Source organism: Suricata suricatta, chromosome 8 (genome assembly GCF_006229205.1).
Source record: "Suricata suricatta isolate VVHF042 chromosome 8, meerkat_22Aug2017_6uvM2_HiC, whole genome shotgun sequence".
NCBI classification, from domain to species: domain Eukaryota; kingdom Metazoa; phylum Chordata; class Mammalia; order Carnivora; family Herpestidae; genus Suricata; species Suricata suricatta.
In genome coordinates this window covers 20162900-20189740 of record NC_043707.1, presented here as the reverse complement: position 1 = coordinate 20189740, position 26841 = coordinate 20162900, and the positions used below count along the sequence as shown (strand labels likewise).

The 26841-nt window shown below is 53.4% G+C and overlaps 1 protein-coding gene across 2 annotated transcripts in view; it reads right to left on the bottom strand.

Annotated features, from left to right (window-relative positions):
* Positions 1-26841, bottom strand: part of KIAA0556 (KIAA0556 ortholog) — a 184340-nt gene that overhangs the window by 120460 nt on the left and 37039 nt on the right. For both annotated transcript variants that reach the window (XM_029946662.1, XM_029946663.1), the window contains 3 exons: positions 12178-12254; positions 3723-3892; positions 1645-1742 (listed from right to left, as the gene is read on the bottom strand). In XM_029946662.1, the coding sequence (XP_029802522.1) occupies positions 1645-1742; positions 3723-3892; positions 12178-12254 (345 nt within the window). The remainder of the gene's footprint in view (positions 1-1644; positions 1743-3722; positions 3893-12177; positions 12255-26841) is intronic.

Here is a 26841-nt window from a genome sequence, read left to right as displayed (position 1 = left end):
CCCCCCGACGCAGACCCCCACCCTCCGCACTGGGTCCCCCGATGCAGACCCCCCTCCCTCCACACTGGGTGCCCTGACCAGCTCTCTCAGCGGGCTGTGTGAGAGGCCCCGCTCACAGCCCCTCCTCCTGTGGCACAAAGACCCTGTGAGCACCTGACTCCCTGTGTTACATCCATCTCTGATTAAAAGAGCCTGAGTGGACTCGACTGCTAGGTGCTGGCTGACCCCGGACTGATCCGGGACAGAAGGACAATTACAGCCTTCCCGGCATCAGGAAGCTAGGAAATTAGCCATGATTAGGCCCTGTGAAGTGTGGGACCACAGGGAGAGGCTGGGGAGGGATGCTAATTAATCTTAGGGCCAAGTCTTTGAAATTGTACCGGCTCTGGGGCCGGCCATTAAGTCACAGTCTAAGATGCAAATATGGCTCCTGATGATAGAAGGCACTCGAAACAGCCAGGAGGAGGGTCTGAAGTGGGAAGCAGAGCCGGGCCTCCTTAATGAGAAATTAACATTCATTGCTAGGGACGAAAGGAGGCCTCCAGGCTGTGCGCCTCATAGCACCTGCAGGAACACGCTTCCACATTTCATCACAGACCCACAAGGGCAGGGAAGACCAATGGGGGTGGGGGCCACAGGTCCAGGCTTCACACAGCCTCCCTCAGTGGCTGTGTGACCCTGAGCAGGTCACCGCAGCCCTCTGGGGCTCAGTTTCACCAGTGGCATGAGGAGGATCATTACAGACCTACAGAGTTCTTGCAAAAATGGGCCAAAAAGGCATATGGAAGTGTGTGCCAGAGACCCGCACACAGCCCGGTGCAGAAGGCTCTAACGGGAGAACTTCCCAATCTGGGCGAACACAGGATTGAAAAGGATTGTATACCGTTGCTTAGGCCGCACCTCAGACCAGGTGAGTCAGAACCCATGGGGGTGGGGCCCCCCAGGTGGTGTGAAAGTGCAGTGGGGGTGGCAAGCCCTGATCCCGGGCAAGGCTGTGAGTAACCGTGAGATAAGGACTCTCTGGGCAAGAACACCGTGCTGGGAGCAGAGGTCTGGGCTGGCATCTTGATCCTGGCTGACCTTGGAGAGCTCACTTAGCTTTTCTGAGCCTTCATGTCCTCGGCTCCCTTAAACGAGTTAGAACATTGGAACTTCACCCTGCAGGTCTGCCATGAGGACAAAGGAGAAGAGTCTGGCAGGAGCTTAGCTCATGCCCCGCAACTGGCTGGCACTCGAAAAGGCAAGCTGCTGGCATCGGCAGCATCAGCAGCACCCTGAAGTGGCATCTCAGGTCTGTGGGGCAGGGGCTTTGTCTTATTACCCACTGCCTCCCTAGCATCCAAGACCGTGCCTGGCACATAGTAGGTGCTCAATAAAAGATAGTTGTATACATGAGTCATCACGAAGGGGACTGAGGGGGCACATCACACTCCTGAGTAGGGCTGGGGTGACCCCATCCCCCAACTGGAAGGGAGGATCGTGCCACAGAGAGAGGGCTGGAGGATCCCCAGGCTTCTCCGCTCCCCAGGGACCAGGACTGCGTGCAGAGAGGACACCAGCTGGGGCCACCAATGCCCGTGGGGATCCTGAATGCTTCCGTCACAGCGCGGCCCTGTGTCGGGACTGTGCCCGGGGTCTCCTGACCTGGTGCCATCCGCGGCGCTGCACGTGCCCGGGGGCCGTCCGGGAATTGCGTCCTGAAGCTTCTTCCACTTCTCGAAACAGGGGTCTTCGCCCGTGATCTGCACCAGAGATGAGGGAAGGAGGTTTGGTGAGGCACCCGTGGCAAGCTCACGCCCAAGGAAGGTTCATGACTTACATCTAAAACACACATCTGGGGCGCCTGGGCGGCTTTCAGTTATGCTTCTGACTTCGGCCCAGGTCATGATCTCACAGTTCGTGGGTTTGAGCCCCGTGTCAGGCTCTGTGCTGACAGCTCAGAGCCTGGAGCCCGCTTCGGATTCTGTGTGTCCCTCTCTCTCTGACTCTCCTGCATCACTCTCCATCTCTTTCAAAAATAAACAAACATTAAAAACAAATTTTTTTGACAAAAAATAAAACACACATCTGTGTGCCCAAAGTCTCATACGTGGGGCGGTCACAGAATCCCGCTGTAGTCACAGGAGTTAGGAAACAAGCCAAATGCTCAGCGCAAAGGGAGTCACAGCTGAATCACACAGGTCTGTATACAAGAGGAACAATCTCCGACACACGGAAGAGGGGCACACACACGGTGGGCACAACAGGCTGGCATTTATGTAAAAGAGGAGAGGGGAGATATATTTGTTGACTGAGTCAAGAAACTACTGCTGGCGGCCCGAGTAGAAAGACTCCTGTTATCTGTAACCTCCCTGATACCTGGACCAGGAGAGGCCTGCACCTGTCAGCTAGCGGCAGGCTGGCCAGACTCCTCCTCTGTGAAAGCTAGAAGAATCGTTCTATTTCCCTTGTTGCCCGGGGGGCCAGGGAGCTCATCCTAAACTCTAAGCTGAACTCTAGTGGCTCTCCTAGGGGAAGGTTTCGGGATGTCACTTTCTCCTTGTATCTCCTCATTCTTTGTTGACTTTCACTGTCTAGTAATAGCTTGGGATATCTATCTACCACACCTGTAAGGCGATGAATTAGAACCATACAAATCAAGATTGTTGTGTGATGGACATTTTAAATTTCTTTAAAAAAATTTTTTTAATGTTTATTCGTTTTTGAGACAGAGAGAGAAAGAGATAGAGCATGAGCAGGGGAGGGGCAGAGAACAAGGAAGACAGAACATGAGGCAGGCTCTAGGCTATGAGCTGTCAGCACAGAGCCTGACGTGGGGCTCGAACCCATGGATGTGAGATCATGACCTGAGCCAAAGTCTGATGCTCAACCGATTGAGCCACTCAGGTGGCCTGACATTTTACATTTCTTATGTCAGTTAGTCGTCCTGGAAAGCCTGCAAGGTGGGCATAATGATTCCCATTTTATAGAAGAGGAAACTGAGGGTCAGAGAGGACCCAACTGCCAGAGGTCTCAAAGCTAGAGATCGGCAGAACAGAGTTCAGATCCAGCTCTACCTCATTCCAAGTGCTCTTCTGTGACTCAGTAGCACACCAGCATCTCAGACAAAGCCGCCTGATGTGACGGGCACTCCAGTACCCCAGGGATGGGCACCCTCGTTAGTGGCACAGCGGGACAAAGTAACGTGGCCAAATTGGGACCCAACCCCGTGGGCTCTGCCATTACATGCATTTTACCGCCAGGTCATATTTTGGTGCCTGTGTTGGGCCAGCCCCTCAGTGGGGTGCTTGTGTTGCCCCCATCAGCTTTCAGGACGGGACACAAGAAATCAGTTTAAAGTATATGGAGCATGGATTAACTACATTCAGAAATGAACAGAGCAATCCAATATCACACAGGGGTGAGGTGCCGAGGTTAAGACAGATCCAGTGCAAATCGGGGATAATTTCAATTATCCTAGACATTTCCTTCAATTACTGGCACTATGAAACATAAAAGCCAGGAATTTACAGCTCTGGCCACCTTTGCCCTGGGGTCACAGAGGCCGGGAGATGACGTGTTGAAAGGAATAAAAGAGGATTTCTCTCTCTCTCACTCCCCTGCTCTCTTTCTGGCCAAGTGGGCATAGTTGGCGTGTACAGGTTAACTAGTTATTTGCTGGGAAGTTCATGGGCGTTGGCTGTGACACCACGCAGGAGGGGTTAGCCCGTTGCCCTTCTCACCGTGGGTCCCCTCGGCGTGGGAGGCACTCCTGGCGAAGTCGGGGCGGACAGCTTTGCGGGGTGACGTCCTCAGCTCAGAGTTAGCCCCGTTGACATAGACGGAGAAGCCTTGCTCCAGGTGCTCCAGTCGCAACTGCATGGGGTCCTTGGTTTTCAAATGCTTTAGGATCCTGGAAGAGAACCGATCCCTTGCTCCTCGCTCGAGGGGCCTGGGCCACCGCCCACCCCCTACTCGGGAAGAGAATCACCGCCCAGACGGCAAAGCGCCTCGAATCGGAGGCCGGAGGGCAGGTGCCCAGCTGTTCCTCCATACACCGCCTGGAAGGGGCCCAGGACGCACACGGAGAGGCAGCAAGGGGGACACAGTCTCGGGCCCCACAGGGGTGTTTCTGCCTTTGTTCTGAGGCTCAGGCTCATGTTAACAACAAAGGCACCCGTTGGCCTCGCCCCACGGTGGCTGGGACAGAAGGCAGGCATGCGCACTGCCTCCCCGCAGCCTGGGTTCCCTAGGACAATCACGACCTCGTGCATCTCCACGCTGCGTGGACAGAGGCACCTCCTCCAGCGCGTCACAAAACACACTGGGTCTCAGGTCGTCAGCCTTTGCCAGAGACCCCCTAGAACATCTAGGAGGCAGGAAATATCCCGCGTCCGACCGGGCGGATGGACTTTCTTGCTCCAGTAAATACATGTGTTCTCAAACGCTCACCCCTGATACCTCCCGTGCCATCATTTTATATTCTGATGCAGTGAAAGAATGTGTCAATGTAGGCTGTAGTTCAAGATTAATGGTAGGATTATCGCCGCCTTTGGCTAAAAGGGTCTTGGGCAGGAACGCAGCTGGCCCTCTAGTTCAAGTTTTCTTGAAAGCCTTGATTCTTTCCCAGCTCTACTTTAGGGCCATAAACAGCATGCCACGTGGCAACCTCGTCGCCCCCCACCCCCTGGAGCCACGCCCAGCCACTGCCAAACCCTTCAGTGCCTTCACAAACCCCTTCACGCACTCCCCCGAGTCTCCCAGATTTATTTCTGCACAGGAAGAAATACAGTCAACCTGCATGGCAACAAGCGTGCATCCTCTTTGCGATTAGATAGGTTCCTACCAAGCAAGCAAAATGTAAATGTAAATACATAGTGATCACCCCAAGGGTGTGGACGAGGTGCCAAACTCTGTTCTAAACGCAGTACGTATGCAGTAGCGGAGTCACATCATCAACGTTAAGTTTTCCCTGTAAGGTCACTGCAAACGCTGAGTTCCTGGGGGGAAACACAGGGTTTGGCTCCTGTGAGCTTCTGTCCCAACTTTTTCATCACCTGATCAGTGCACAGCCTAGCTGTTAGAGTTTCGGTTTAAAGGCACCTTGTTCAACACACAGTTGCTGCGCTGACATTGAGCTCATGGCCAGTAGCAGCGCTCGAACTCAGACGGAAGCCCATCCAACGAGTGTATTTTCTCCTTAAGAGACACCACAGCCTCCTGGCGCTTAGGCACACGACACAGCACTTTAGCAACATGCCTGGGGGGTGGTTTAAACAGCAAAATCATGTGGCGCCCAGGGGTCTCAGTCGGTTGAGCGTCTGACTCAGCTCAGGTTATGATTTCACGGTTTGTGGGTTCGAGCCCTGCGTCGGGCTCTGTGCTGACAGCTCAGAGCCTGGAGCCTGCTTCCAATTCTGTGTCTCCCTCTCTCTCTGCCCCTCCCCTGCTCGAGCTGTCTCTCTCTGTCTCTTAAAAATAAATAAAAAACATAAAAACAATTTTAAACAGCAAAATCACCACCAACCATTATGAAAACGTGGAAAATGTGGCACCAAGGATACTGCGAAAAAGATGCTTTGTTCTGGGCGTGAAAGAGCTGGAACCAGGAGGTGGGACGTTCCCATGTTCGACCACAGCTGAGAAGGTATGTGTTGGGCGACCAAAATGTTTTGCCACTCTGCACACGCCTTTGATTGACACAGATGCACTGTAAATATTGACTTTGGGGTTACAAATAAATTTCAGTGAGTAGGTGAATTTGTGTTTAGGGAACTCGTGAACCATAAGGATTGACTGTATTGAGGCATTAATCTTCCCCTGACAACCCTATGGGGTAATTACTTTTATTATCCCCATGGAATTAAGTAAGAATAGTGAGGCACAGAGAAGTTAAGTAATCTGCCCAAGGTCACACAGCTGGTATGGGGCAGAGCTAGGACGGAAACTTAAGCAATTTGGCTCAAGTCTTCACCACACCAAAGACAACCTCTAAAGCTAGCAAGATGATGCTGAAACTGGCAAAGTTAGACACTGCTGGTAACTCAAAGAACCTTCTCGGAGAATAATATGAAAATAGATAAAATGCCATATGCTTGGTCTTTCCCCGGTAAGCCCATTTCAGCAAGTCATTTTTTTTTTTTTAACGTTTATTTATTTTTGAGAGAGAGTATGCGTCTGTGCATGAGCAGAGTAGGGGCAGAAAGAAAGAGGGGAACAGAGGATCTGAAGCAGGCTCTGAGCCCGATGCAGGGCTCAAACCTACAAACCGTGAGATCGAGACCTGAGCCGAAGCTGGACGCTTAACTGACTGAGCCACATGGACGCCCCGAATCATTCTTGACCAGAAACAACAGTCAGCGTTTGGTCATCACAAAACCCCGAAAGCAACCCAAATGTCCAACCCCGGGGAAGCGGAACCTGAGACCGCACGCAGCCGAGGTCATCACAGAGAGTGTGTCCAAACAGGAGGAACTCCTCATGATCAGTGACGGGGCGGGGGATGGGGGGAGAAAGGCAGACGAAAAGTGGTATGTTTGCAGTTAAGTGCAAAGTTGGAAAGAAATTTGTGTTTGTGGAGTGGCATTATGGGTGATTTTTTCGTTTGCCTTTTAAATGTTTCTTTAGCTGTTGACACATCCGAACTTGCAACAATTGTGGCAGGAACATTTATTACCTACCGACCGCTTATCTCCTGCCAGCCTCAGAGGCCTGGGAGATGACTGTTGGGCGGGAAACAGTATAAAACAGAAGAAAAACACAAGTAACCAAGAGACGCTTTCCAAACGCAGCAAGAGCTGCAGTCTCTGGAGCAAACCATCCCGGGTTTCAGGGGCACCGGGCAGTCCCCAGGGAGAGAGAGCAGGGAGCCTGAGCCCTGGGAGGCCCGGAGCGCGGAGAATCTGAGCACCCGGCCCCAGAATGCCTGCCTCGACCTCCCTCCTCCCCTGGCGGCCTCAGAGGCCTCCCGTCACCCCAGATCTGGGACTGGCCCTTGGTGTGCGTGCCTCTATTTAAGCAGAATAATTTATGAAAATGCGGATTTATGAAACTGATAACCGGGGAGATAATTATCGAGGCCGTGAAAGGGACTGCTTAAAGGGACTCCCTCCTGCGGCTGAGCCGTCCGCCCGTGGTATTCATGTGGCCTCAAAGAAACACGGTGGTTTTTTTTTTAATTGATAGGCTGCTTCACATAAAAAGCTGCCCTCGGTGTCTAGGATTGAGAAAACTCGGGTTCAGTCCCTGCGGCCGCCCCGTCACGCTCTGTCCCCACACGGCTTTTGCTGGCCTCGCCGGCGGCAGGTGGCTCACGGCCTCGCACTCCAGGATCCTGTCTGTGTGTCTGTTTATCCTCCCTTCTGACCGCCGGAATCTGACCCCTGGGCCCGGGGTCCATGCTGAGCGGAATGTTCTCAATACCTATTTCTGGAACAGGCGGCTTCTGCGTCTGGAAAACATGATGTGCATCCTAACAGCTGCCATGGACCCTGTGCTCATCACGGGAGCCCTTCCCATCTCATCCTGGAGTGAGCTGGGGGTCCACCCTGAGGGAGCAGGGCACCCCGAGTTAGCGCCGGGTATCAGGGGGGAGTGTGACGGGAGGCATGAGTCAGGGCACAAGCGGGGGCCAGCTGGCAAGAGGGTTCCGCCAAGCTCAAGGGGCAGCCACTGGGGTTGACTGTGTCTGGGTTAATGGCTGAACCACCTTGGCCTTGGAGGGCTGTGACCAGGCTAGCCCCATGGGCCCTCAGATCTCAGTCAGGGGTGGGAATTCAAGGATTACCTGGATGTCCGCTCCAGGAGAAGGTGTGTTTAACATTCAAATGACACCCGGGTACCTAATCCTTCGAGGGTCCTGGGACTTACATCCTACCATAGGCCTGTTTTGTAGATGAACTTGCCCAAGGTCACAGAGCCCAGGCAGAGCCAAGATTTAAATTCTGGTCCACGAGGCTCCAGAGCCAGTCTCCTGGCCGCACTGCTCTGCTGTTTCTTGTCTCCTTGACAGGTTATCACACTGTGGGGGCTCTGAGCTAGCAGAGCCGTGGCTCCCAGCGGGGGGCTTCCTGGAGGTGGTGGCATTTGAGTCTAGCCTTGAAGGAATGGAGAGGCGAAGCGGGCAGTGGTGCAGGAGCCTGCTGTACCTCCCAGAACCTGGGGCCTGTGGGCTCGGGTATTTACCCTTTAGGGTGTCAGCATCCTTCGTCCGCGTGGGGAGTGGCAGACTGTGGGGGATGATGTTCTGCCCTGGGAGGCTCTGCAGGTTCCTCGGCTCCTGGGCTCGTGTGACCGGGGGCAAGCAAGTCCCGCCACCTCCGGGCCTGCTCCTCGTCTGTAGGATGAGCCCCAGAGTGCCGACACCTCTGTGGACTATCATGGGGATGGAGTGGGGTACCGGGCTGGGGCTCCAGCTCAGAGACTGGCCCATGCCAAGCCCCTCCCCTCCCCCCCCCACCAGATGCTGGCTTCCCCCTTCCTTCTCGCTCTCTTTTTAAAAAAATTTTTTTAACGTTTATTCATTTTTGAGAGACAGACAGAGACAGAGCGTGAGCGGAGGAGGAGCAAAGAGAGAGGGAGACACAGAATCCAAAGACAGACTCCAGGCTCCGAGCTATCAGCACAGAGCCTGATGCGGGGCTCGAACCCACGAACTGCGAGATCATGACCTGAGCTGAAGTTGGACACTCAACTGACTGAGCCACCCTAGTGCCCCTCCCCTTCCTTCTCTCTGCATGAATCTCCTTTCAGGGCGCGGGGCTCACTTCTCTCGTGGGCACATTTTCCTATATGTTGCCCCCCAACCACCTTTTCCTAAAAAGAAAGAATACCATTGCCAGACTCCTGGACCTGGTCCGGCCTCCACCGTCTAGAGGTGTGTGTCACAGCTCTACTTGGCCGTCAGCCCTCCAGCCCTGGCTCTGTCAATGAGTCTGTAGGCGCGATGACATCTTTCATGAAGGTGAGTGACCAGAATCACTAAGCGTCTCCGGGAAGGTTTGTGCAGGGGTGACCCGGGGCTGTCACATCTTCCCCGCCCCTCCCCCGGTCCTGTCCTGGAGCACAGGACCATTTTCTGCTTTCTCTGGCATAGTTATAAATAGGTGGCCTTGGGCTCCCTGCCGCCCACCAGGGAGATCCTCCAGGGCAAGGGCTGTGGGGCGAACACCTGCTCGGTTTGCCTCGCCAGCAACGCTTCCCCATCTTCCAAAGGCAGCCCCTGGGACCCCCTCTGGCGACAGCTCCGCTCCTTCTCCTCCTCCGTGTAGTGTGGGTGATACTCACTCTACCTCCCAGCTTCGGGAGGCATGCCACCTCACCAGGCACAGGGGACAGACACCGGGCTCGGAGCCGTCCTCAGCACTCTTGCTGGAACTGTCAGGAAGGAAGTGCTCTCTCCTTCCCCAGGCAGGAAGTAAGCATGGGGCCTCCAGGAGCTGCCTTGGTAAAGGAAATGCAGACCTGAGATGCCTCCAACATGAGCTGAGTGCCTGGATATAGCTATGCCTGAAGCCAGAGTATTATCCTGGATTTCTTTAATTTCATGAGCCAATAAGTTTCCTTATTGAGGTCCATTTGCCTTGGGTTTCTGTCCCTTGGGCCGAAGGTGCACAAACAATAAAGTCTGTGCCTCCCTCAGCACAGTGTCCTTCGCACTGGCGGCTGTGCTAGGCGCCAAGCAGCCGCTCAGCAAAATCCTCCCGGCTGTGCTCTGGGCCCGTCTCTCCTGGGAACTTGCTCCAGTGATTGCACACCCCTTTCTCAGGTCACAGGAGACCGCGTAAGCAGGCTGGGTTTGCGTCTCCCTCTACGCACATGATAGAGCCCAGAGGCTGGTTGTCTACCGGGTCACACAACCGGATTTCCAGGCAAACTGCAGTTTATTGCCGCAAAACTCCTCGTAGTGAAACTGGCAACCCCGCAGGTCCCTCTCCTGACTGTTTATGACAATGTCTCACAGGGCATAAATCAGCAAGTACAGCCCAGCTCTACCACTTCCTGGTGGTATGGCCTCGGGCAAAGTGCTTCCTTGTCTGTAAAATGGGTTTGACAGCTGCGCCCACACCTACCTCATCGGGAGGGGTGGCTGAGGATAAAATGAAATGATGGGGGCGAGGCGCCTGGCATGCAGGTGGCAGCCCAGAAAAGCTGCCTCGAGAGCCGTGCCCGGTGAGAGCTCAGGGGGACGCCCACTGCTCATGCCTCTGTTGGGAGGTGTCTCAAGTGCTACTTTCTGAGTCCCTGTCATCAAGCCAGCTCCCTGTCGGTGACCACACGTCCCCCCAATGTTATGGCAACTCCACTTGGACACATTTCTTAATCGCCTTTGTGCTGTGACCTTGTCTCTGGGAACTCTCTCCATGCTATCGGCGTGGACCTCTTGATCGTGCACTTATTGATCCGCAGATTAATGAGAAGCAACGGGCTCCTCAGAAACTCTGACACTGTCCTCCCAGACAAGGCACGCGTGTATGAGCGAACGATCACCCGGGTGCTTGGGGGCACCGTCCAGTCTGCCAGAAATGGAACAAATACATCCTGCCCCGTGGCGTTCATGATGATGAAAACCCACGTTGGGCTGACGAGCACAGACCTCCCGCTACTGCGGTTTGCGGTCGCCCCGGGGCTGGGGAGGAGCACAGAGCAGCTGCGCACAGGGGACGGGCACAGGGGACGCTGCCTGGCATTTCTGGCTGTGCCTGGGGCCTTGATCTGTTCAAGGGTTTGCCACTGGGGGTCGTACCGCCTCATTAGGGGGCATCTGGCGAGTCGGGCAGGAGTGGTTGTTAGGGATACTGGGGGTCTCGGTGGAAGTTAGCAAAGGGGGCCGGTGGGCAGGAAAACTGAGTTATAACACTAAGGACTAAACCTGTCCAGACAACATGCCACCAGGGCCCTGCCTGACAAGCACCGGGAGTCCCACCAGTCAGATGAGGGTTGAATGCACATTCCGGGTGACAACCCCCAGGCTCTCTTGCCTGCAAGACCCCAAGTTCATTCCCAGAACACAAACGCCCAGATCAGGGCCCCACCCTCCTCGCTCCCTCGTCATCTGTTTTAGGAGCCCATAGCATTCTTGCAGTTGTCTTGTGTGGGGAGTCGGGGGAGAGGTTATTTTTTGTTTTTTAGAGAGACAGAGAGAGAGCGCAAACGGAAGAGGGGCAGAGAGAGAGAAAATCTTAAGCAGGCGTCACGCTCAGTGCAGAGCCCGACACGGGGCTCGATCCCATGAGCCTGGGATCTTGACCGGAGCCAAAAACAAGAATCAGATGCTCAACCGACTGGGCGACCCAGACACCCCTGTTTTGTTGTAATCTGAGTACATTGCCAACACTTTGAAACTTGGGGGATTTCACAACACAGACCCAAACTTCCAGCTTCCCCAGGGACCTTGGAGGCTACGAACCCCTGAGCCCGGGTTCCCACAAACAGCTGGCCTGGACCGAGCAGCGTAGGCATGAGGATCACAGGTGCCCACGCTCTCCACGCTCACTGCCCGGCCCGCCCCTCCCAGCATCTGAGTTTGCAAACCCGGCTTAATTCGAGGCCCCCGGGCCTGATGACAAACCACGGTGAACTGAACGTGAACTTGCACAGGCCCCGCAAAGGCACTGAAAAGACGACGCCTCTAGCCAACCGGACCACCCTGCTTTGTCCTCGGTCACTAAACATTGCATCTGCCGTAGGTTTTTTTTGTTTTTTTTTTCCAGGAGCTAGCCTAGCCCTCCAGAGCCATAATCAGTACAAACTTAACTTTAAATGACATATCGACCAACTTCAAACACAGACGTAAAACGACTCCACCTTTATCTAACGAGGCGTGATTATCAGTTCCGGCTTCAAGGGGCTGACAAAGTCTGTAAGATCACAGACCGGGCTCTTCAGGTGAGTGACCGCACAGGCCCCTGCCGGGGTCTAGCTCTTCGTGACAAAGCCACCTCCTCCCAGAACGGGGGCCAGGGAGGCAAGAGGTGGTGCTTACGCAGGGAGCAGTTGGCTACAGCTCAAAGATGCCATTAAATCAGCGAGTGGAGGAGTGGGAGGGAGCTGGCATCGCAGATAAAATCCCACAGCCCCGAGTGGAGGGTGATTACACGCCAGTCCCACGTGAAACAGAGCCTGTGTGCTGTTCATCAATCTAAATAGGATTTTTATTTGGCTAATATTAAGGGCTGCTGTCGGGCAGCTTCGTCTTACCGGTTTCTCTGCTGGAGCAATATTAAATACTCATCATGCTTCTCATCAAAGTCTGGCACCATGTCCTTAGTAGAACCCTGAAAGGAAGAAACAGAGCAGTGTGATATCGGAATGCAGGGAGCTATTTACTGAGGAGGCCGAGAGGCAGAGGCGAGCTTGACGGAGGCCCGGCTCTCTGGGCGCGTCGCTCTGGCGACCCAGAGCCCCAGAGATCACCTGATGGCCCGGTGGGCCTTGCCCGTACCCAACTAACGGTGTGCAGAGAGGAGAAGGCTGAAGGCCGAGTGCCCAGCCTCGCCACCGCCCATTCCTCCCATGCCCTCTAAAATCAAGGGCTCAGACTAGATTTGAGCCTTACTGTTTTCTCCACACTCATTATTTATTTATCTGCAGGATCATAATCAGATGTAACCCAGATCGGTTGTTCAAGGAGGGAATCTTGCTTTTCTCTTGCCACGGCAAAAGAAATGCATGCTTATGAAAACAACCCACGAAAATATATGACTCAGCGAAGGCTCCTTTAAGAGCAGACCTTTGGGGTTTTATGCCTCCTTGTCAGCCAGCAGAACTCTGGATTTCCTTTAGAGAACTATTTGGCCCCTTTTTCCAGTTCACTGGCTTCCTGAGATGCCCTTGAAAGTTCCTTTGTTTGCCTCTTGGGTCACATGACCTTGGCCGTGCCCTTGCCAATCAACACAGTGCTTCACTGGTCTGTGGGTGAGCCAGGGCTCAAGTCGGGTGCTTGAAAGCCAGCCCCGGGACTCCGCTGATACTTTTGGGGGGAAAGATGCTTTCTTTCCACAGGGGTGCTGGGCTGATGAGACGCAGGTCTGGAACTGACTGAAAATGAGGGCAATTAAAGGAGACAGCAGACGTGAGGGAGGAGAGGAGATTGTTACTGTCACAACCTGAGGCCCTGGGTCCACTCATGTCTGAACAGGTCTCTGGACAATTTAGCTGCTGCTTTAGAAGTTTCTGCTGAGTTTCCGTCATTTGCAGCCAAAAGAATTATGTCATATATACCATCATCCGACCATTAGAGATAACCCCTATTAGAATTTTGTACAGCCTTACGGAAGGAGAATTCATGTAAAATAAACTACGCATATTTAAAGGGACATATGGCTATATACCAGTAAAACCCCCATTATCATTTGATGTCTATACCCTCAGATGTTTTTCTTTCTTTATCATACACATATATATGCATATTTATAAAAAACACATGCAAACACAGACATTCTTTCAAACAAAAAGAGGATCATCCGATAAACAATGCTTTTGCAATCTTCCACGTTTCTTAAGTAACTTCTTTTTTTTTTTTTTTGCCAAGGGATGGATTAGACAGACAATATCAGCTTGGCTCGAGTCACAAGTTACACGGATTAAGTTTTAAACGGCAAGTAAGACATTTGTAATAGAAATGCAATTTGTGTGAAAATCCTAACTGCTTTCATGGGGAGAAGAGAAAAATTCCCATCGTTCTCTCCTTCTCAAAAGCTGGCTTCGGCCCCATTATTCCACCACAACGCAACCACGGGCGGCCCATAACTCCTTAGCCAAATATAACAGCTCTTCCCGTATTCATCCTTTCCAGCTGCTCCGGGCCAGGAGGCACTGCTGGCCACCGCCCTCCCCTCCATCCCCAGATTCTCCTCCTTCAGCTTCTGCAGCTGTAAGTGAGCCTCCCCCCGCCCCACCCCCCTGATGCCTTGTCTGACTTCCCTTCCCCCTTGGCCTCCATTGGGGATGGTCACTCTCTCTGTCCATGTCACCCTTCTGTGTCTCCCTCCTCCACCTACTCTTTCCAGTGACGAGGAGATTTTCAAGGAACCCACGGTCATTCCTGGTCCAGGGCTGACAGCCCAGTACCCCTTTCTTGTTCTTTTTCCTTTTAAAAAAATGTTTATTTTTGAAAGAGAGAGAGCGCATGCATACAAGCAGGGGAGGGGCAGTGAGAGAGGGGGACAAAGAACCAGAAGCAGGCTCTGCAGAGAGCCGGACATGGGCCTCAAACTCAGGAACCGAAGATCATGACCTGAGCGGAAGTCGGACGCCCCTCTTGTCCCTCCTCCTGTAGGACTCTGGTTGTTACTGTTGGCTTTACCTCGTCCCTGTCTCCCCCGCCACATCCCCCTCCCTCTAGGTCCACTTGGGGACAGGGTCAAGTCCTCTTCATCTGCATCCTCTCTCCTGCCCTGATGTCCTGAAGCCTCTTTACCGGGTTCTCCTGCGTGCTCATCGGGCCAAACAATCGGGAAGTGGCGACTAATAAGGAATTTAAATAAACAAACTGGCAATAGCTGACCCTAGTCTCTTATTTCCCTGGGTTCCTGAGACGCCAGAGAGGTTACTTTGTCCTCTCCCGGCCCGAGAGGGAGAAAAAACCCACCTCAGGCCTCGGAGAGAGGTTACAGGACCATGGGGCTGGGGAGGACTCCTCACTCCCTTCAGAACAACACGGGTCTGATGCGGACAGTTTGCGAGCATCTCCTCTGATCTGTGCAGGAGCCCTTGAAGTGGTTATTATTACCCCATTTAAGATACACAGAAACCCATCTCATGCATCTTCCCGGAACACGCGTCCATGGCAATTTATATAACCATTTTGAACTATCAAATTATGGGGCGGAGTGAACAGTCCATGACATTTTTAGATGAATTACAAGACGACAAAGAGATCTCAGCCCTGGGCCTTCGCCCCAAAGCCTCCAGGAACAGGTGTGCCCGTCTCTGCCAGGAGAGAGATGTCCTCACGAAGACTTGAACGGCACAGGCGCAAGTCCGGCCAAACTTCTCGCCGCCCTGAGCTTCTCAGATGCTAACTATGGTGCATACAAATCACCCGGGGACTGTGTAGACATGCAGGTTCTGACTCCGTACGCCGGGGAGGGGCCCACGGCTGCAGGTCTAACAGGTTCCCAGGCAATGCTCACGGACCAGCAAGGCCCAGGCCCAGCCCGCCTCTCATCCGACCGTCTCTGAACTTGAGCCGGGGAGTCCATGAGCTTGGAGACCAGGCCTGGCTCCGGGTCGCCACACTGCCATTTGTTTACGCCCCCGTTAGGATGAGGTCAGAACAATGCCTGTGCGGTTGGCTTTTCTTTTCCTGCGTGGGGTGAAACGTGGATGGGAAACAGGGACAATGAAAAGGACTGAGTACAGTTCCAGAATTTAGAATGTTCTCAGCGAGGGGCGCCTGGGGGGCTCTGCTGGTTAAGCATCCGACTTCGGCTCAGGTCGTGATGTTACAGTTCGTGAGTTCGAGCCCCACGTTGGGCCCTCTGCTGTCGTCAGCACACAGCCCGCTTCGGATCCTCTGTCCCTCTCTCTCTGCCCCTCCCTGGCTTGCACTCTCTCTCACTCTCTCTTTGTCTCTCTCTCTCTCAAAAATGAACACTGGGGTGCCTGGGTGGCTCAGGTGGTTGAGTATCCAACTCCTGATTCCAGCTCAGGTCATGATCTTACAGTTTGTGGGATCAAGCCCACAAAGTCAGAATGCTTGGCATTCTCTCTCCATCTCTCACGGCTCCTCCCCTCTTGTGCTCTGTCTCTCAAAATAAATAAATAAAACATTAAAAAAAAAACGAACATTCTCTGTGACTATTAGTTACACTTACATGCATAGAGTTCCATTATCTAAATAGCACTATCTTAGCACCTCCCCATCCATACTTATTCCTACCCTGACTACCCCCTCATGCAGAGACCCACCCAAATCCTCTCTGGAGCCCAGCCGAGTTCCCAAAGTCTCCACGAAGCCTTCCCTTGCTACTCTCGCCCCCGCTCCCTTCAGCTCGTTCTGAAACCCTGCAATTAGCATTAAATTATATACAATACAATGTGAAATAGTACATAATTAAGTGCTAAGTTGTGAGCATTTAACTATAGATATTGCTCACTAATTATCTGGGGATTTGGAGGCTTGGGGGGTGAACCCTCAACTCTGCTACTTACCTTTGGTGAGCCTTGGTCCCCACGTCTGTAAAAGGGGGGTAATAATAAGGTCTACCCCACAGGGCTGCTCTGAGGGTCCATGAGGAGGAGAGCAGGTGTAACTTAGGATCCTTGCTTTCTTACTGAGATTCCCCAGCTGGATGCTCAATTCCAGGGAATAGTCGCGAAACGCACTAGCCAAGGGCCACTAACAGCGGGGATGCAGGGGGCTCTAGGAACATGCATTCAATTGAGTGCACAAGAGTATTTCTTCTGGGAAGAAAGTCCATAATATTCATCAGATTCCCAAAGGCATCGGAGCCCCCCAAAAGGACACAAATAATCATAATAAAATGTGTAAAACGGGATGCCCAGGATTTGAATGAGGGACCTGGGAAGACTCCCCAAGGCATGGCCAGGCCCCAGTCTCCATAGAGAAATGGCAGGATGCCCCAAACCAGGATGCTTCTCTCCACCTCCTCGCCACCACCCTGATTCAGCCCCTCTCCCTGGCCTCCCACACCCACCCTCACCCCTGCAGTCTGCCCTCCCTGCCACAGCCAAGGGGTCCCGATGAAAGCTGAGCCCAATCGTGTCACTCCTCTGCTCTGGACTCTGCATGGGTCCCCAGGGGCCACCAGGCCCTCACGTGTCTGACCCACCTCCCACCACTCTGCCCTCCTCCCCATTCCAGTACCCTAGACAGTCAGCACAACTGCAGCCTCAGGGCCTTTGACTCACCAATGCCCTGGCTCACTCCGCAGGCCTGGGGTACTCTTCCCCCAGGTAAGTACCTAGGTTGTCCACATCTTACCTTCTCAGGGAGGGCCTGTCTCCCTGGCCACCCTATTTAAAATTTCGAGCTGTGCCTCACACCCCCATGCCCACACCCCACTAACACACTATCTACTTTATCTTGTTTATTACGCCTTTTAGGTATCGATTCGACGAAGGCAGACTGGATCTGTTTCGATCGCCTGTGTATTCCAAGCCGCCAGGACAGTAGTGCTTGGTGTACATGGCGCCCTCACTAAATACTGGTTGGGGGGCGCCTGGGCGGCTCAGTCGGTTAAGCGTCCAGCTTCGACTCAGGTCATGATCTCACGGTTCATGGGTTTGAGCCCCATGTCAGGCTCTGTGCTGACAGCTTGGAGCCTGGAACCTGTCTTCAGATTCTGTGTTTCCCTCTCTCTCAACCCCTCCCCTGCTCATGCTCACTCTCACTCTCTCTCTCTCTCTCTCTCTCTCTCTCTCTCTCTCTCTCTCCCCCCCCCCAAGAATAAAAAACATAATACATACATACATACTGATTAAATGAATGAATAAATAAGGAGGCACAGGAGCTGGGACTTTTAAGTTGAAACATTTCCTGGGTCACAAGGAAAGGGAAGACATTCCAGTAACATGGAATGGACAAAGGGCTGAAAAAGCCTGACATGTTTGCAGACTGGCCAGCAGTTGGGTCTGACAAGAGGGGGGTGCCCAGGGCGTGCGAGTTAACTACGCCTCAGGGTCTAAGGACTTTGGATGTGACAAGCGTCACTGCCACTACTGCTATCCTCACCCTTTATCCCTGATGCTGGCCCTGGATACAGTGCAGAGTCTTATCAATGGTCATACTATTAATTCTCTGTGTGTGGGGGGTCGGGGCGGGGGGGAGAATGGAATTGGAAAGAAATGCCAAGAATCAGTTATGCTTAAAGGTGCTTGACCGAGTCTGTGTTTCAGAGATCACATATCCCTCTGCAGCCGGAATATCGGAATTTTCCTGGACAGGGCTGATGTGGCAAGTGGCAGCGCCCGAGCTGCGTTAACAAGCAGCTGAGTGCATAGAGCTTGTTTCCTGGGCCCCCGAGTGTGGGGGGGCCTACTTGCTGGGGTCAGGTCCCGGCAGAGAGGAGCAATCACTTCAGGCGGTTTAATAACGAGGCTGTGGAAACACTGTGTGTGGGGGTGCACAGAGCGCTTGCACACATCTGACTTCCTCCCCCTCCCCCACCCCGACTCCCCCCAAGCTCCTGTCCCACCTGAGGGGCAATTTAGGACAATGTCGCTGCCATTCATCATGCTCTCTGCGGGTGCTTGTTGTGGGTGTCTGAAATAATGCTATGGTCTAGGATCACTGTGCCCATCTTATGGAGGAGGAAACTGAGGCTCTGAAAGCTGAGGCAAATCGCCTAAGGGCCCCGAAGCCCACAGACACGTGTCTGTTGTTTGTGTCAGCTCAGCATCTATTCATTTCCTCCTGGTCACAGCACGTCCATCTTCCTTTGGGAAACTACCTCTCCCCTCCTCCCCATCAGCGGGGTGTGGGTGGAAACAGCACCTCCTTGGTGGACACGTCACCCAGGCCAGGGCATTCCATCTTCCTGACCCTGCCATCGGCTCAGGGCTAGGCATGCGTGCGGAGCCAGGCCAACAGACTCAACTGAGGGATTGGTAGAAACTGCTGGAGAAGTCCCGGGGCCTCTTGCCCTGGAATTATTAGCTGATAGGAGCAGAGCCACCAGGGAAGGAGTGGTTGTCGTCCACGGATTAGGTTCACCGTTATGAGTATGTTCCGTGGAGAGATCTGTCCGACGGTGACACCCACACAGGCAGCCGAACTGAAGACAGAAAGACCGCACAGAAACCGGATCCTCTTAACCAGCTTCCATGCCCCGTATGCAGCCATGCCTGAGGCCAGCCCTGTATTGGACTTTGTGGTCACACTCCTTTCTTTACTGGAGCCAGTTTGAAGGGGGTGGGGGGGGAGGAAAGAGAGAGAGGTAGAGAGAGAGAAGGATTTGCGTCTGAGTGAATTCTGGGTAGCACAGTGGTAGAGCTAATACTCAAGGCTGTCTAAGTCCAAAGTCTCACTAGGGCTCAGAGAAGTATTTAGCAGTTTATTAAAATGATACCTCAAGGAATGTTCCTAATGATCCAAATGTATCTCAAAGGACAAAACTCCTATTCTCCCCTCAAAACCCCAGCCCAAGTGCCAACTCCTCTGTTCTAGTGACTCTCTCCTTTATGTTCCCGAGCCATGTGGTAAGTCCTTAACGCATATTAGTTGAATGGAAAAGTACAGTTACGAGCTTCCTTTTTACTGTTCTTGCTAACATAACAGGTGTCTGCCTATCCTCAAAATAGGAACAAAAAATGCTCTGCATTCAGCAGGCTGCAAAAGCAGCCTAAAGCAACGGCTGATACTGCCCCCTAGAGGTGGAACGAAATAAGGCAAGGCGCAGCAGCAAAGATTTGAGTTTCTCATGCCCAGGGTAGACTGGGTAACAAAATCACAAGCTATGCACACACCAGGTGGATAATCAAAGGAAGAGCTTGGGTTATTTCCCAAATACCCACACTCACATTTATCCCTCCGCTAACTTGCTACGTACCATTACTGATTGCTACCAATACACACCTGGAGATTTTATACTTCATTCTGGGGTTTGTAGAACATGAGTGCAGATCCAGAATCCAGGATTTCTTCCAGGACTCCAGGACACAGTAAGCTGTATCTTTGTAAAAATGTTTTTCTTAGGGGCGCCTGGGTGGCTCAGCTGGTTAAGTGTCTGACTTTGGCTCAGGTCATGATCTCATGGTTCGTGGTTTCGAGCCCAATGTCAGGCTCTGAGCTATCAGCACAGAGCCTGGAGCCTGCTTCGGATTCTGTGTCTCCCTCTCTCTCTGCTCATGCTGTCTCTCCCTCTCTCTCTCTCTCTCTCTCAAAAATTAATAAAAAATTTTAAAAAATGTATTCTTTACATACTTATCAGAAAAAGCACTCACAGTATGTAATCTGCTAGAAAATAATTAACGTTTCTTTTTTTTAAATTTTTTTAAATGTTTTATTTATTTTTGATACAGAGAGAGACAAAGCATGAGAGGGGGAGAGGCAGAGAGAGAAGGAGACACAGAACCAGAAGCAGGCTCCAGGCTCTGAGCTAGCTGTCAGCACAGAGCCTGATGCGGGGCTCGAACCCACGAACGTGAAGATCTGACCTGAGCCGAAGTCAGAGGCTTAACCGACTGAGCCACCCAGGCGCCCCTTAACATTTCTTTTTAATTCTCGGAAAAGTTTTCTCATAAGACTGCAACGTGGATTATAAATTGTCTTTCAGGCTGGCAAATATAGGTTTTTCTCTTTTTCATCTTCGATAGGTTTACTTTAAAAAGGAAACTTTAGGAGTACTTGTGTGACTCAGTCATTTGGGCGTCTGACTGCGGCTTGGGTCATGATCTCGCGGTTTGTGGGTTCGAGCCCTGCATCCGTCTCTGCACTGACAGCTCAGAGCCTGGAGCCTGCTGCAGATTCTGTGTCTCCATCTTTCTCTGCCCCTCTCCTGCTCATGCTCTGTGTCTCTCTTTCTCAAAAATAAATAAACATTAAAAAATAACAAAAAATAAAAAGGAAACTTTATATTCATGCCATAAATGGGAAAATCATTACCAGTTGCCATAAATAGAAGGCAGACATAAATTCAGATGTACTAAAATAGCCAACGATTACAAGCCACCTACAGGGCCGTGGAAGCATGCAAGCCACACACTGGGAATGTCCACGCCACCCTGCACAGTGGACGGCGCTGACCCCATTTTACAAATTCATTTGCTCGCTCAATATTTATCGAACGCCTATTCTGGAGACACGCAGTGAGCACATCAAAGTCTTCGCTGTTACATTCTAATGAGAGGAGACAAGCAATAAAAAAAAAAGAGAGTAAATAGGTAGTATGTCAGATGGCTAAGTGCTGTGGAGAATGGAAGGCAGAGAAGGGCAGGGAGTGGGGGGAGGGGAAGGTGCTATTTTAGCTGGGGGGTCAGAGAAGCCTCTGGCATGGCAGCATTCAAGAGAAGGCTGATGGGAGCGAGAGAGAAGGTGTGGGGATCCGGACACAGGGGTTTTCCAGGCGGCAGGATCGGCAGGTGCAAAGGTCCTGAGGTGGGAATGGCATGTGTGAGGGCACCTAGGTTTTAAGTGAGTCGGAATGGGCTCAGGCTGCTCCCGGTCTCCTTCCGGAGGAGAGCTCTGGAGGGGGCTCAGGCTGGCAGTGCCCCCTGGAAGCATCCATGCAAGAAAAGAGGCCTGCCTGCTTTCACACTCCTGGGCTTGTGCTAAACTGAGTCAGGCAGCTGTTAGCCGTCAGAGCCTCCCGATCCGATCGGGAGGGACAGGCCACCGCTTGGCCTGCTGGGAGGAGAGAGGCAGCCTAGCCGGGTCTTCTCTTCTCCAGTCTCTGCCGCCACCACTTGATTTGCTGCCAAGAACTTTTCCTTCTAAGGGAATAAGGTTCCCACAGACCCCGTCCTTCCCCTGGTTGTGAGCAGGCAGGAGCACCCCTCAGGCAGGAGCACCCCCCAACCCCCTGAAGAGGGGGACCCTCAGGGGCCCCTTCGTATTTATTCAGCTAATAATCCTTGAGTGTCTCCTGCGGGTTGAATACTGTTAACCAGAGACAGACTGAGATGAAGCGGGTCTGGCTCCACTGCCCTCCCTGACCCCACTGCCACCTCCCTGCCCCCCGCCTCAGCCTAAGAGTCCTTCTGGGGGTTTCCGCTGCTGGAAGGTCTCCTCCTTGCCTGTGGGCGTGCGTGGCCCTTCCCAACTACCCAGGCCTTCTCCTCTGCCAGGAGGGTAGGGCCCGTGCCCAAGCTCTCAGCCCCAGACCCATGCCTGGCACACACGAGGAGCTCACAGAGTCGTTGTGGAAAGGAAGGACCAAGAAAGACAAGAAGGAAAGGACCGCAGGAAGACAAGATCCCCGTCAGAGAACTTGGCGGGGCGGCCACTGAAACACAGTTGCTCGGATGTCGTGCGGTGGGTGCCGCGAAGAGGAGGCATGAATGCCGGGGGCCAGTGGGCGAGTGACAGATGCCTGGCCTCACCAGGGCTGGGCAGTCTCTACAGAGGAGAGGAGACAGCCCTGAACTGCAGGTGGAGGGGGGGCGGGCCGTGGAGGGCACCCAGGCAGGACACAGAGCGTGCAACAGCACAACGCAAGGGCCCCCGGGAGCTCGTCTTGGGGTTGGGGTGAAGAACGCTCGGAGCACGTTGGTTTGATCTCAGGGGATCTGGCATTCCAGGTCCGCTTTAGGCTGGTGAAGGGCCAAGCCCACCGTGCCAGGGATAGGCGCTGGCAGGGAGGGGGGAGGCGGGCAAGGAAACCCGAGGTGGGGAGGGAAACCTCGTGCTCAAGCCTGGGGCAGCGTGGGGGGCTGGGATGCCCAAATTCCGTGTCCCCTCACATGCTACAGTTAAGAGTTTCGGAGTATAGGGGCGCCTGGGTGGCTTAGTCAGTCAGGCGTCCATCTTCGGCTCAGGTCATGATCTCATGGTCCATGAGTTCGAGCCCTGTGTCGGGCTCTGTGCTGACAGCTCGGAGGCTGGAGCCTGCTTCAGATTCTGTGTCTCCCTCTCTCTCTCACTCACTCTCTTTCTCTCTCTCAAAAAATAAACATTAAAAAAATTTTTTTTAACTTCTAGAATACAAACGGGGCAGGTCACATTACCTCCCTCACCCCATCCCCTCCCCGACCATGCAGAAGCACGATCTGTTTCTTCCTTCTCTCTCTCCCTGGGTCCCCCCTCCTTCCCCTCCCCAGGGCTACGTCTTGCAGGCTTACTGAGCACCTCCTAACCCGTGCCAGGACAGGCCCCCTCGCCTCGCAGAGCTGACAGTGTGGTGAGGGGGGCTGATTCTACACAAAGGAGCCCACCACCAAATGTACGCTGTCCACCATTTCAACCACCTTGAGCTGCTTTACAGGGGACACATGACTATGACAGGGAGGTCAGCTGAGGCTTCAAGTGGGGGAGCAACACAGAACCCAAGTATGAAGGATGAACAAGTTAATTTGGGAGGGTGAGACGGGAGCGTGCTCCGAGCAAAGTGGACGCACATGTGACGGCCGGATGACAAAGAACAGGAGGGACAGGAAGCTCTGAGGGGCTGCAGGCGGGGGCAGGGGAGCAGAGGATGACACGAGACCGCGGGGCCGGGCCACTCAAGCCACGGGGCCCACAGCAAGGAGTTTTGCCCTCAACCCCACATCCGGTTACTGGGCCAGAGGGGGGGACGCTACAATAAGAGGTGGCAGGTGGCCAACAGCAGGTGCGAGGAGCAGGTGGGGGTTCGGACAGGAGGTGGCGGCAACAAGGAAGAGGCAGGGAGAAGGTATTTTCAAGGCGAAGGAACAGGACTAGGGGATGGGCTGGAGCAAAGGATGTAGGGGAGGGGGAGGTATGGAAGGCCCCACAGTTTCTGGCCTGGGTAACAGGAAGGACGGCGATGCCATTCTTGGGGAGGTGAAAGCTGGCGGGGGGCAGAGCTGACTTGGGTTTGGCGCAGCCATGTTGAGTCGCTGAGGCACCCAGGGGAAGCCGTTCATGGGCTGGCGGTTGGGGATAGAGGTTTGGGGTTCAAGGCTTCAGGGCACAGCGAAGATGCCCCTTCCTCCCTGCTACCCCCCATCCTGGGAGGGGTTACACCTTCCCTCAGCGGTGTTCCTAATGCCTTCCCATGGGTCGCTCTCTGTCGGAGCCTTTATCCAAGCCACCATGGACGCAGCCCCGATGACTCACTCACACCCAGGTACCGGCACCGGTGATGTGTGGCAGCTCACAGCTGGTCCCTTCCCAGGAAAAGGCCAGGCTATGCTGGGTTGATGCCAAGGGTAGAAATACCCAGGCTCGCTGCTTGAACTGGGGACTCTCTGGAGTGCCCCTTGGCCCCAGAGCTCCCCGTGGGGTTATCTAGGCCCACACCACCATCCAACCCCTCCCTCTGCTCAGCGCCACGTCCCTCATCGCCCACGGGTGCTGTTCCAGAGAGCTCCCCCAGTCAGCCCCCTGCACACACACCTCCCCAAGTCTGCTATCCCAGGACCAGGACAGCACACCTCTCCTCCTGGGGCTGAGTCCTGTTACATCAAAGGACATTGATAAATGCATCTGGGGTGACATGGACAATCATGACTCAGCCGGGACTTCTTCCCACATGGCCCTGAATGAAGGCAAGACAGACCCAGGTCCCCAAAGCATGAGGACTTCCTCGAGCCACAGGACCCAATCTCTAATTCTGATGTACGCTTGCCGTGGAGGTGTGTGACATAGGCCCCTAATTCCCCAGTCTTCACTCCACCGCTGGGCAGCCACGAGAGACGGCTGGGACATGGCCGTGGAGCCAGATGCTGGGGTAGGAATCGCATCCTGCTTGTGTCAGCGGGAAAGGGTGTTTGCGCCTGAGCTTCCTGGGCTGTCAGACTGGGATGATGCTCTAGCAGCACAGCGCATAGCAGCCAAAAGGGGGAGGCTGGCCAGCCCGCCCTCCAGTGGATGAATGGATAAACAGAGTATGGTGCACACACAGGACACCACGTGCCCAGGTCACGGGAAGGCTCTGATGTGCTGATACATTCATGCTACAACACGGGCGCATCCTGAAAACATTATGCTCAGTGAAAGGAGCCAGACATTTATATGAAAGGTCCAGGAGAGGCAATTTATATGAAAGGTCCAGGAGAGGCAAATCCATAGAGACAGAAAGTCGATCAACAGTTGCCTGGGGAAGGAGGCATAGGGGGGTCACTGCTCATATGTACAGGGTTTTTGGGGTGCCTGGGTGGCTCAGTCGGTTAAGCGTCCAACTTCGGCTCAGGTCATGATCTTGCTGTCTGTGAGTTCGAGCTCCCTGTCAGGCTCTGTGCTGACAGCTGGGAGCCTGGAGCCTGCTTCAGATTCTGTCTCTGTCTCTGTCTCTCTCTGCCCCACTCTGCTCATGCTCTCTTGCTCTCAAAAATAAATAAAACATTTAAAATATTTAATAGGTACAGGGTTTCTGTCTGGGGTGACAGACATGCTTTGGAATTAGGAAGCAGAGAGGGTCGCATGGCGCTGCGCATATGCTAAATACCACCGAATTGTACGTTTTAAAACGGTAAAATTTGGGGGCGCCTGGGTGGCTCAGTTGGTTAAGCGTCCGACTTCAACTCAGGCCATGATCTCACAGTTCGTAGGTTCGAGCCCCGCGTCGGGCTCTGTGCTGACCGCTCAGAGCCTGGAGCCTACTTCAGATTCTGTGTGTCCCCCTCTCTCTGGCCCTCCCCTGCTCATGCTCTGTCTCTCTTTCTCTCTCAAAATTAAATTAAAAACATTTAAAGAATATATTAAAAAATAAAATGGTAAATTTTGTGGTACAGAAATTAGATCTCGATCCAAAAACACCAGAAATGGGCACAGTGATTAAAAGCATCCACCTCATAAACAAATTGCTCGGAAGTCGGCCTGGTGTGTAAGACACGCTGGATAATACATTAGCAATTCACACGAGGCTTGTTAGACATATTTGTAAGTTTGGAAGTCCGACGGCGCAAAATCTGAACTCAGCCCAGGCTCCCAGGCTCACCCCGAAGGCGTCTTACACCGCAGCCGACACCCACCTGAAATCCGTGCAAAGGAAAGATGGCGTGACTTTCTTAAGGGGATCCGTGTGGGATGTGGTGGAGCCGAACTGTTTCTGGGGACAGCAGCTGGGTGTAGGGTCTGGGCTGCCTCCAGAGACGGGCTGGTATCACACCCTCGGAACAGGCGCTGGGCTGGTGACAGTCACAAACCCTCAAACCCTCGGACGTGTCATCGGGGATGGGGCGGGGGGGGGGCGGCAAAGAACGCTGTCAGGCTGCTGGCTGAATAAGAGGCCCGATGACAGAGGAGCCAGTCTGCTCTAATAAAAACAGCGTTTTTATGATGTTTCGGCCGGTGTGTTTGTCGATAGGGGATGACTTCAAGATGGTGAGGAGGTCTAGGAATAGAATCCGGCTGGCAGGGAAGAATCAGGCTTGCAGGCAGCAGCAGAGAGGGGAATCCGTTTGTGCAGGAGGAAAGGAAGGGGTGGGGAGGGTCTCTTGCAGCCCCTAAAGGACCCATGGCCCGTCCCCAAGGCAGGTTCTACGAGTGGAACAGCGGCCCACAAATCCCACAGTCCCTCGGCTTTCTCCTCACTCCTACCAACCCACGGCCCACCACACAGATCTCGGGGGCTCCCCTCATTACAAACCTGCCAAGGCTGGTGGCAGAGACATGTTGGGGGGCCATGCAGCAGTATCCCCAAAACAAACCCACCAAAATCCCACGTGGCCTCAATCTACTGAGACCCAGCCATGTCACTCGTTGGAAGCTTCTGGAAAGACACAGGTGTGCCAGGAGGAATGTACAAAACGCTAATGCCCTCCAACTGGAGGGCTGACTGAGGGACCCACAATCTGGCCCTCCCATACTGTAACAAGTTTTAAAAAAAAAAGACCTGGGGTGCCTGGGTGCCTGGGTGCCTGGGTTTAGCGTCCGACTTCAGCTCAGGTCACGATCTCAATGTTCATGGGGTCGAGCCCCACATCGGGCTCTGTGCTGACAGCTCAGAGCCTGGAGCCTGCTTCAGATTCTGTGTCTCCCTCTCTCTCTGCGCCTCCCCCGCTCACACTCTGTCTCTCTGTCTCTCTCTCTCTCTCAAAATAAATAAATAAGTAAAAGACCTAGGTTTACTTGTACCACCAAGAATGGAACTCCCAGTCCCAGTTCAGGAAAGACAGGCAGGTTACGAGTTACAAAAGCACATCGCTGAAGAACACATGCATGGTGACACCATTTCGTTAAAATACATCTACCCCCAAAATATGACATCTATTTTACAGATAGACTTGGGCACAGAGAAAGTTCTGGAAGGATGCACGGGCGTGCCGAGCTCCTGA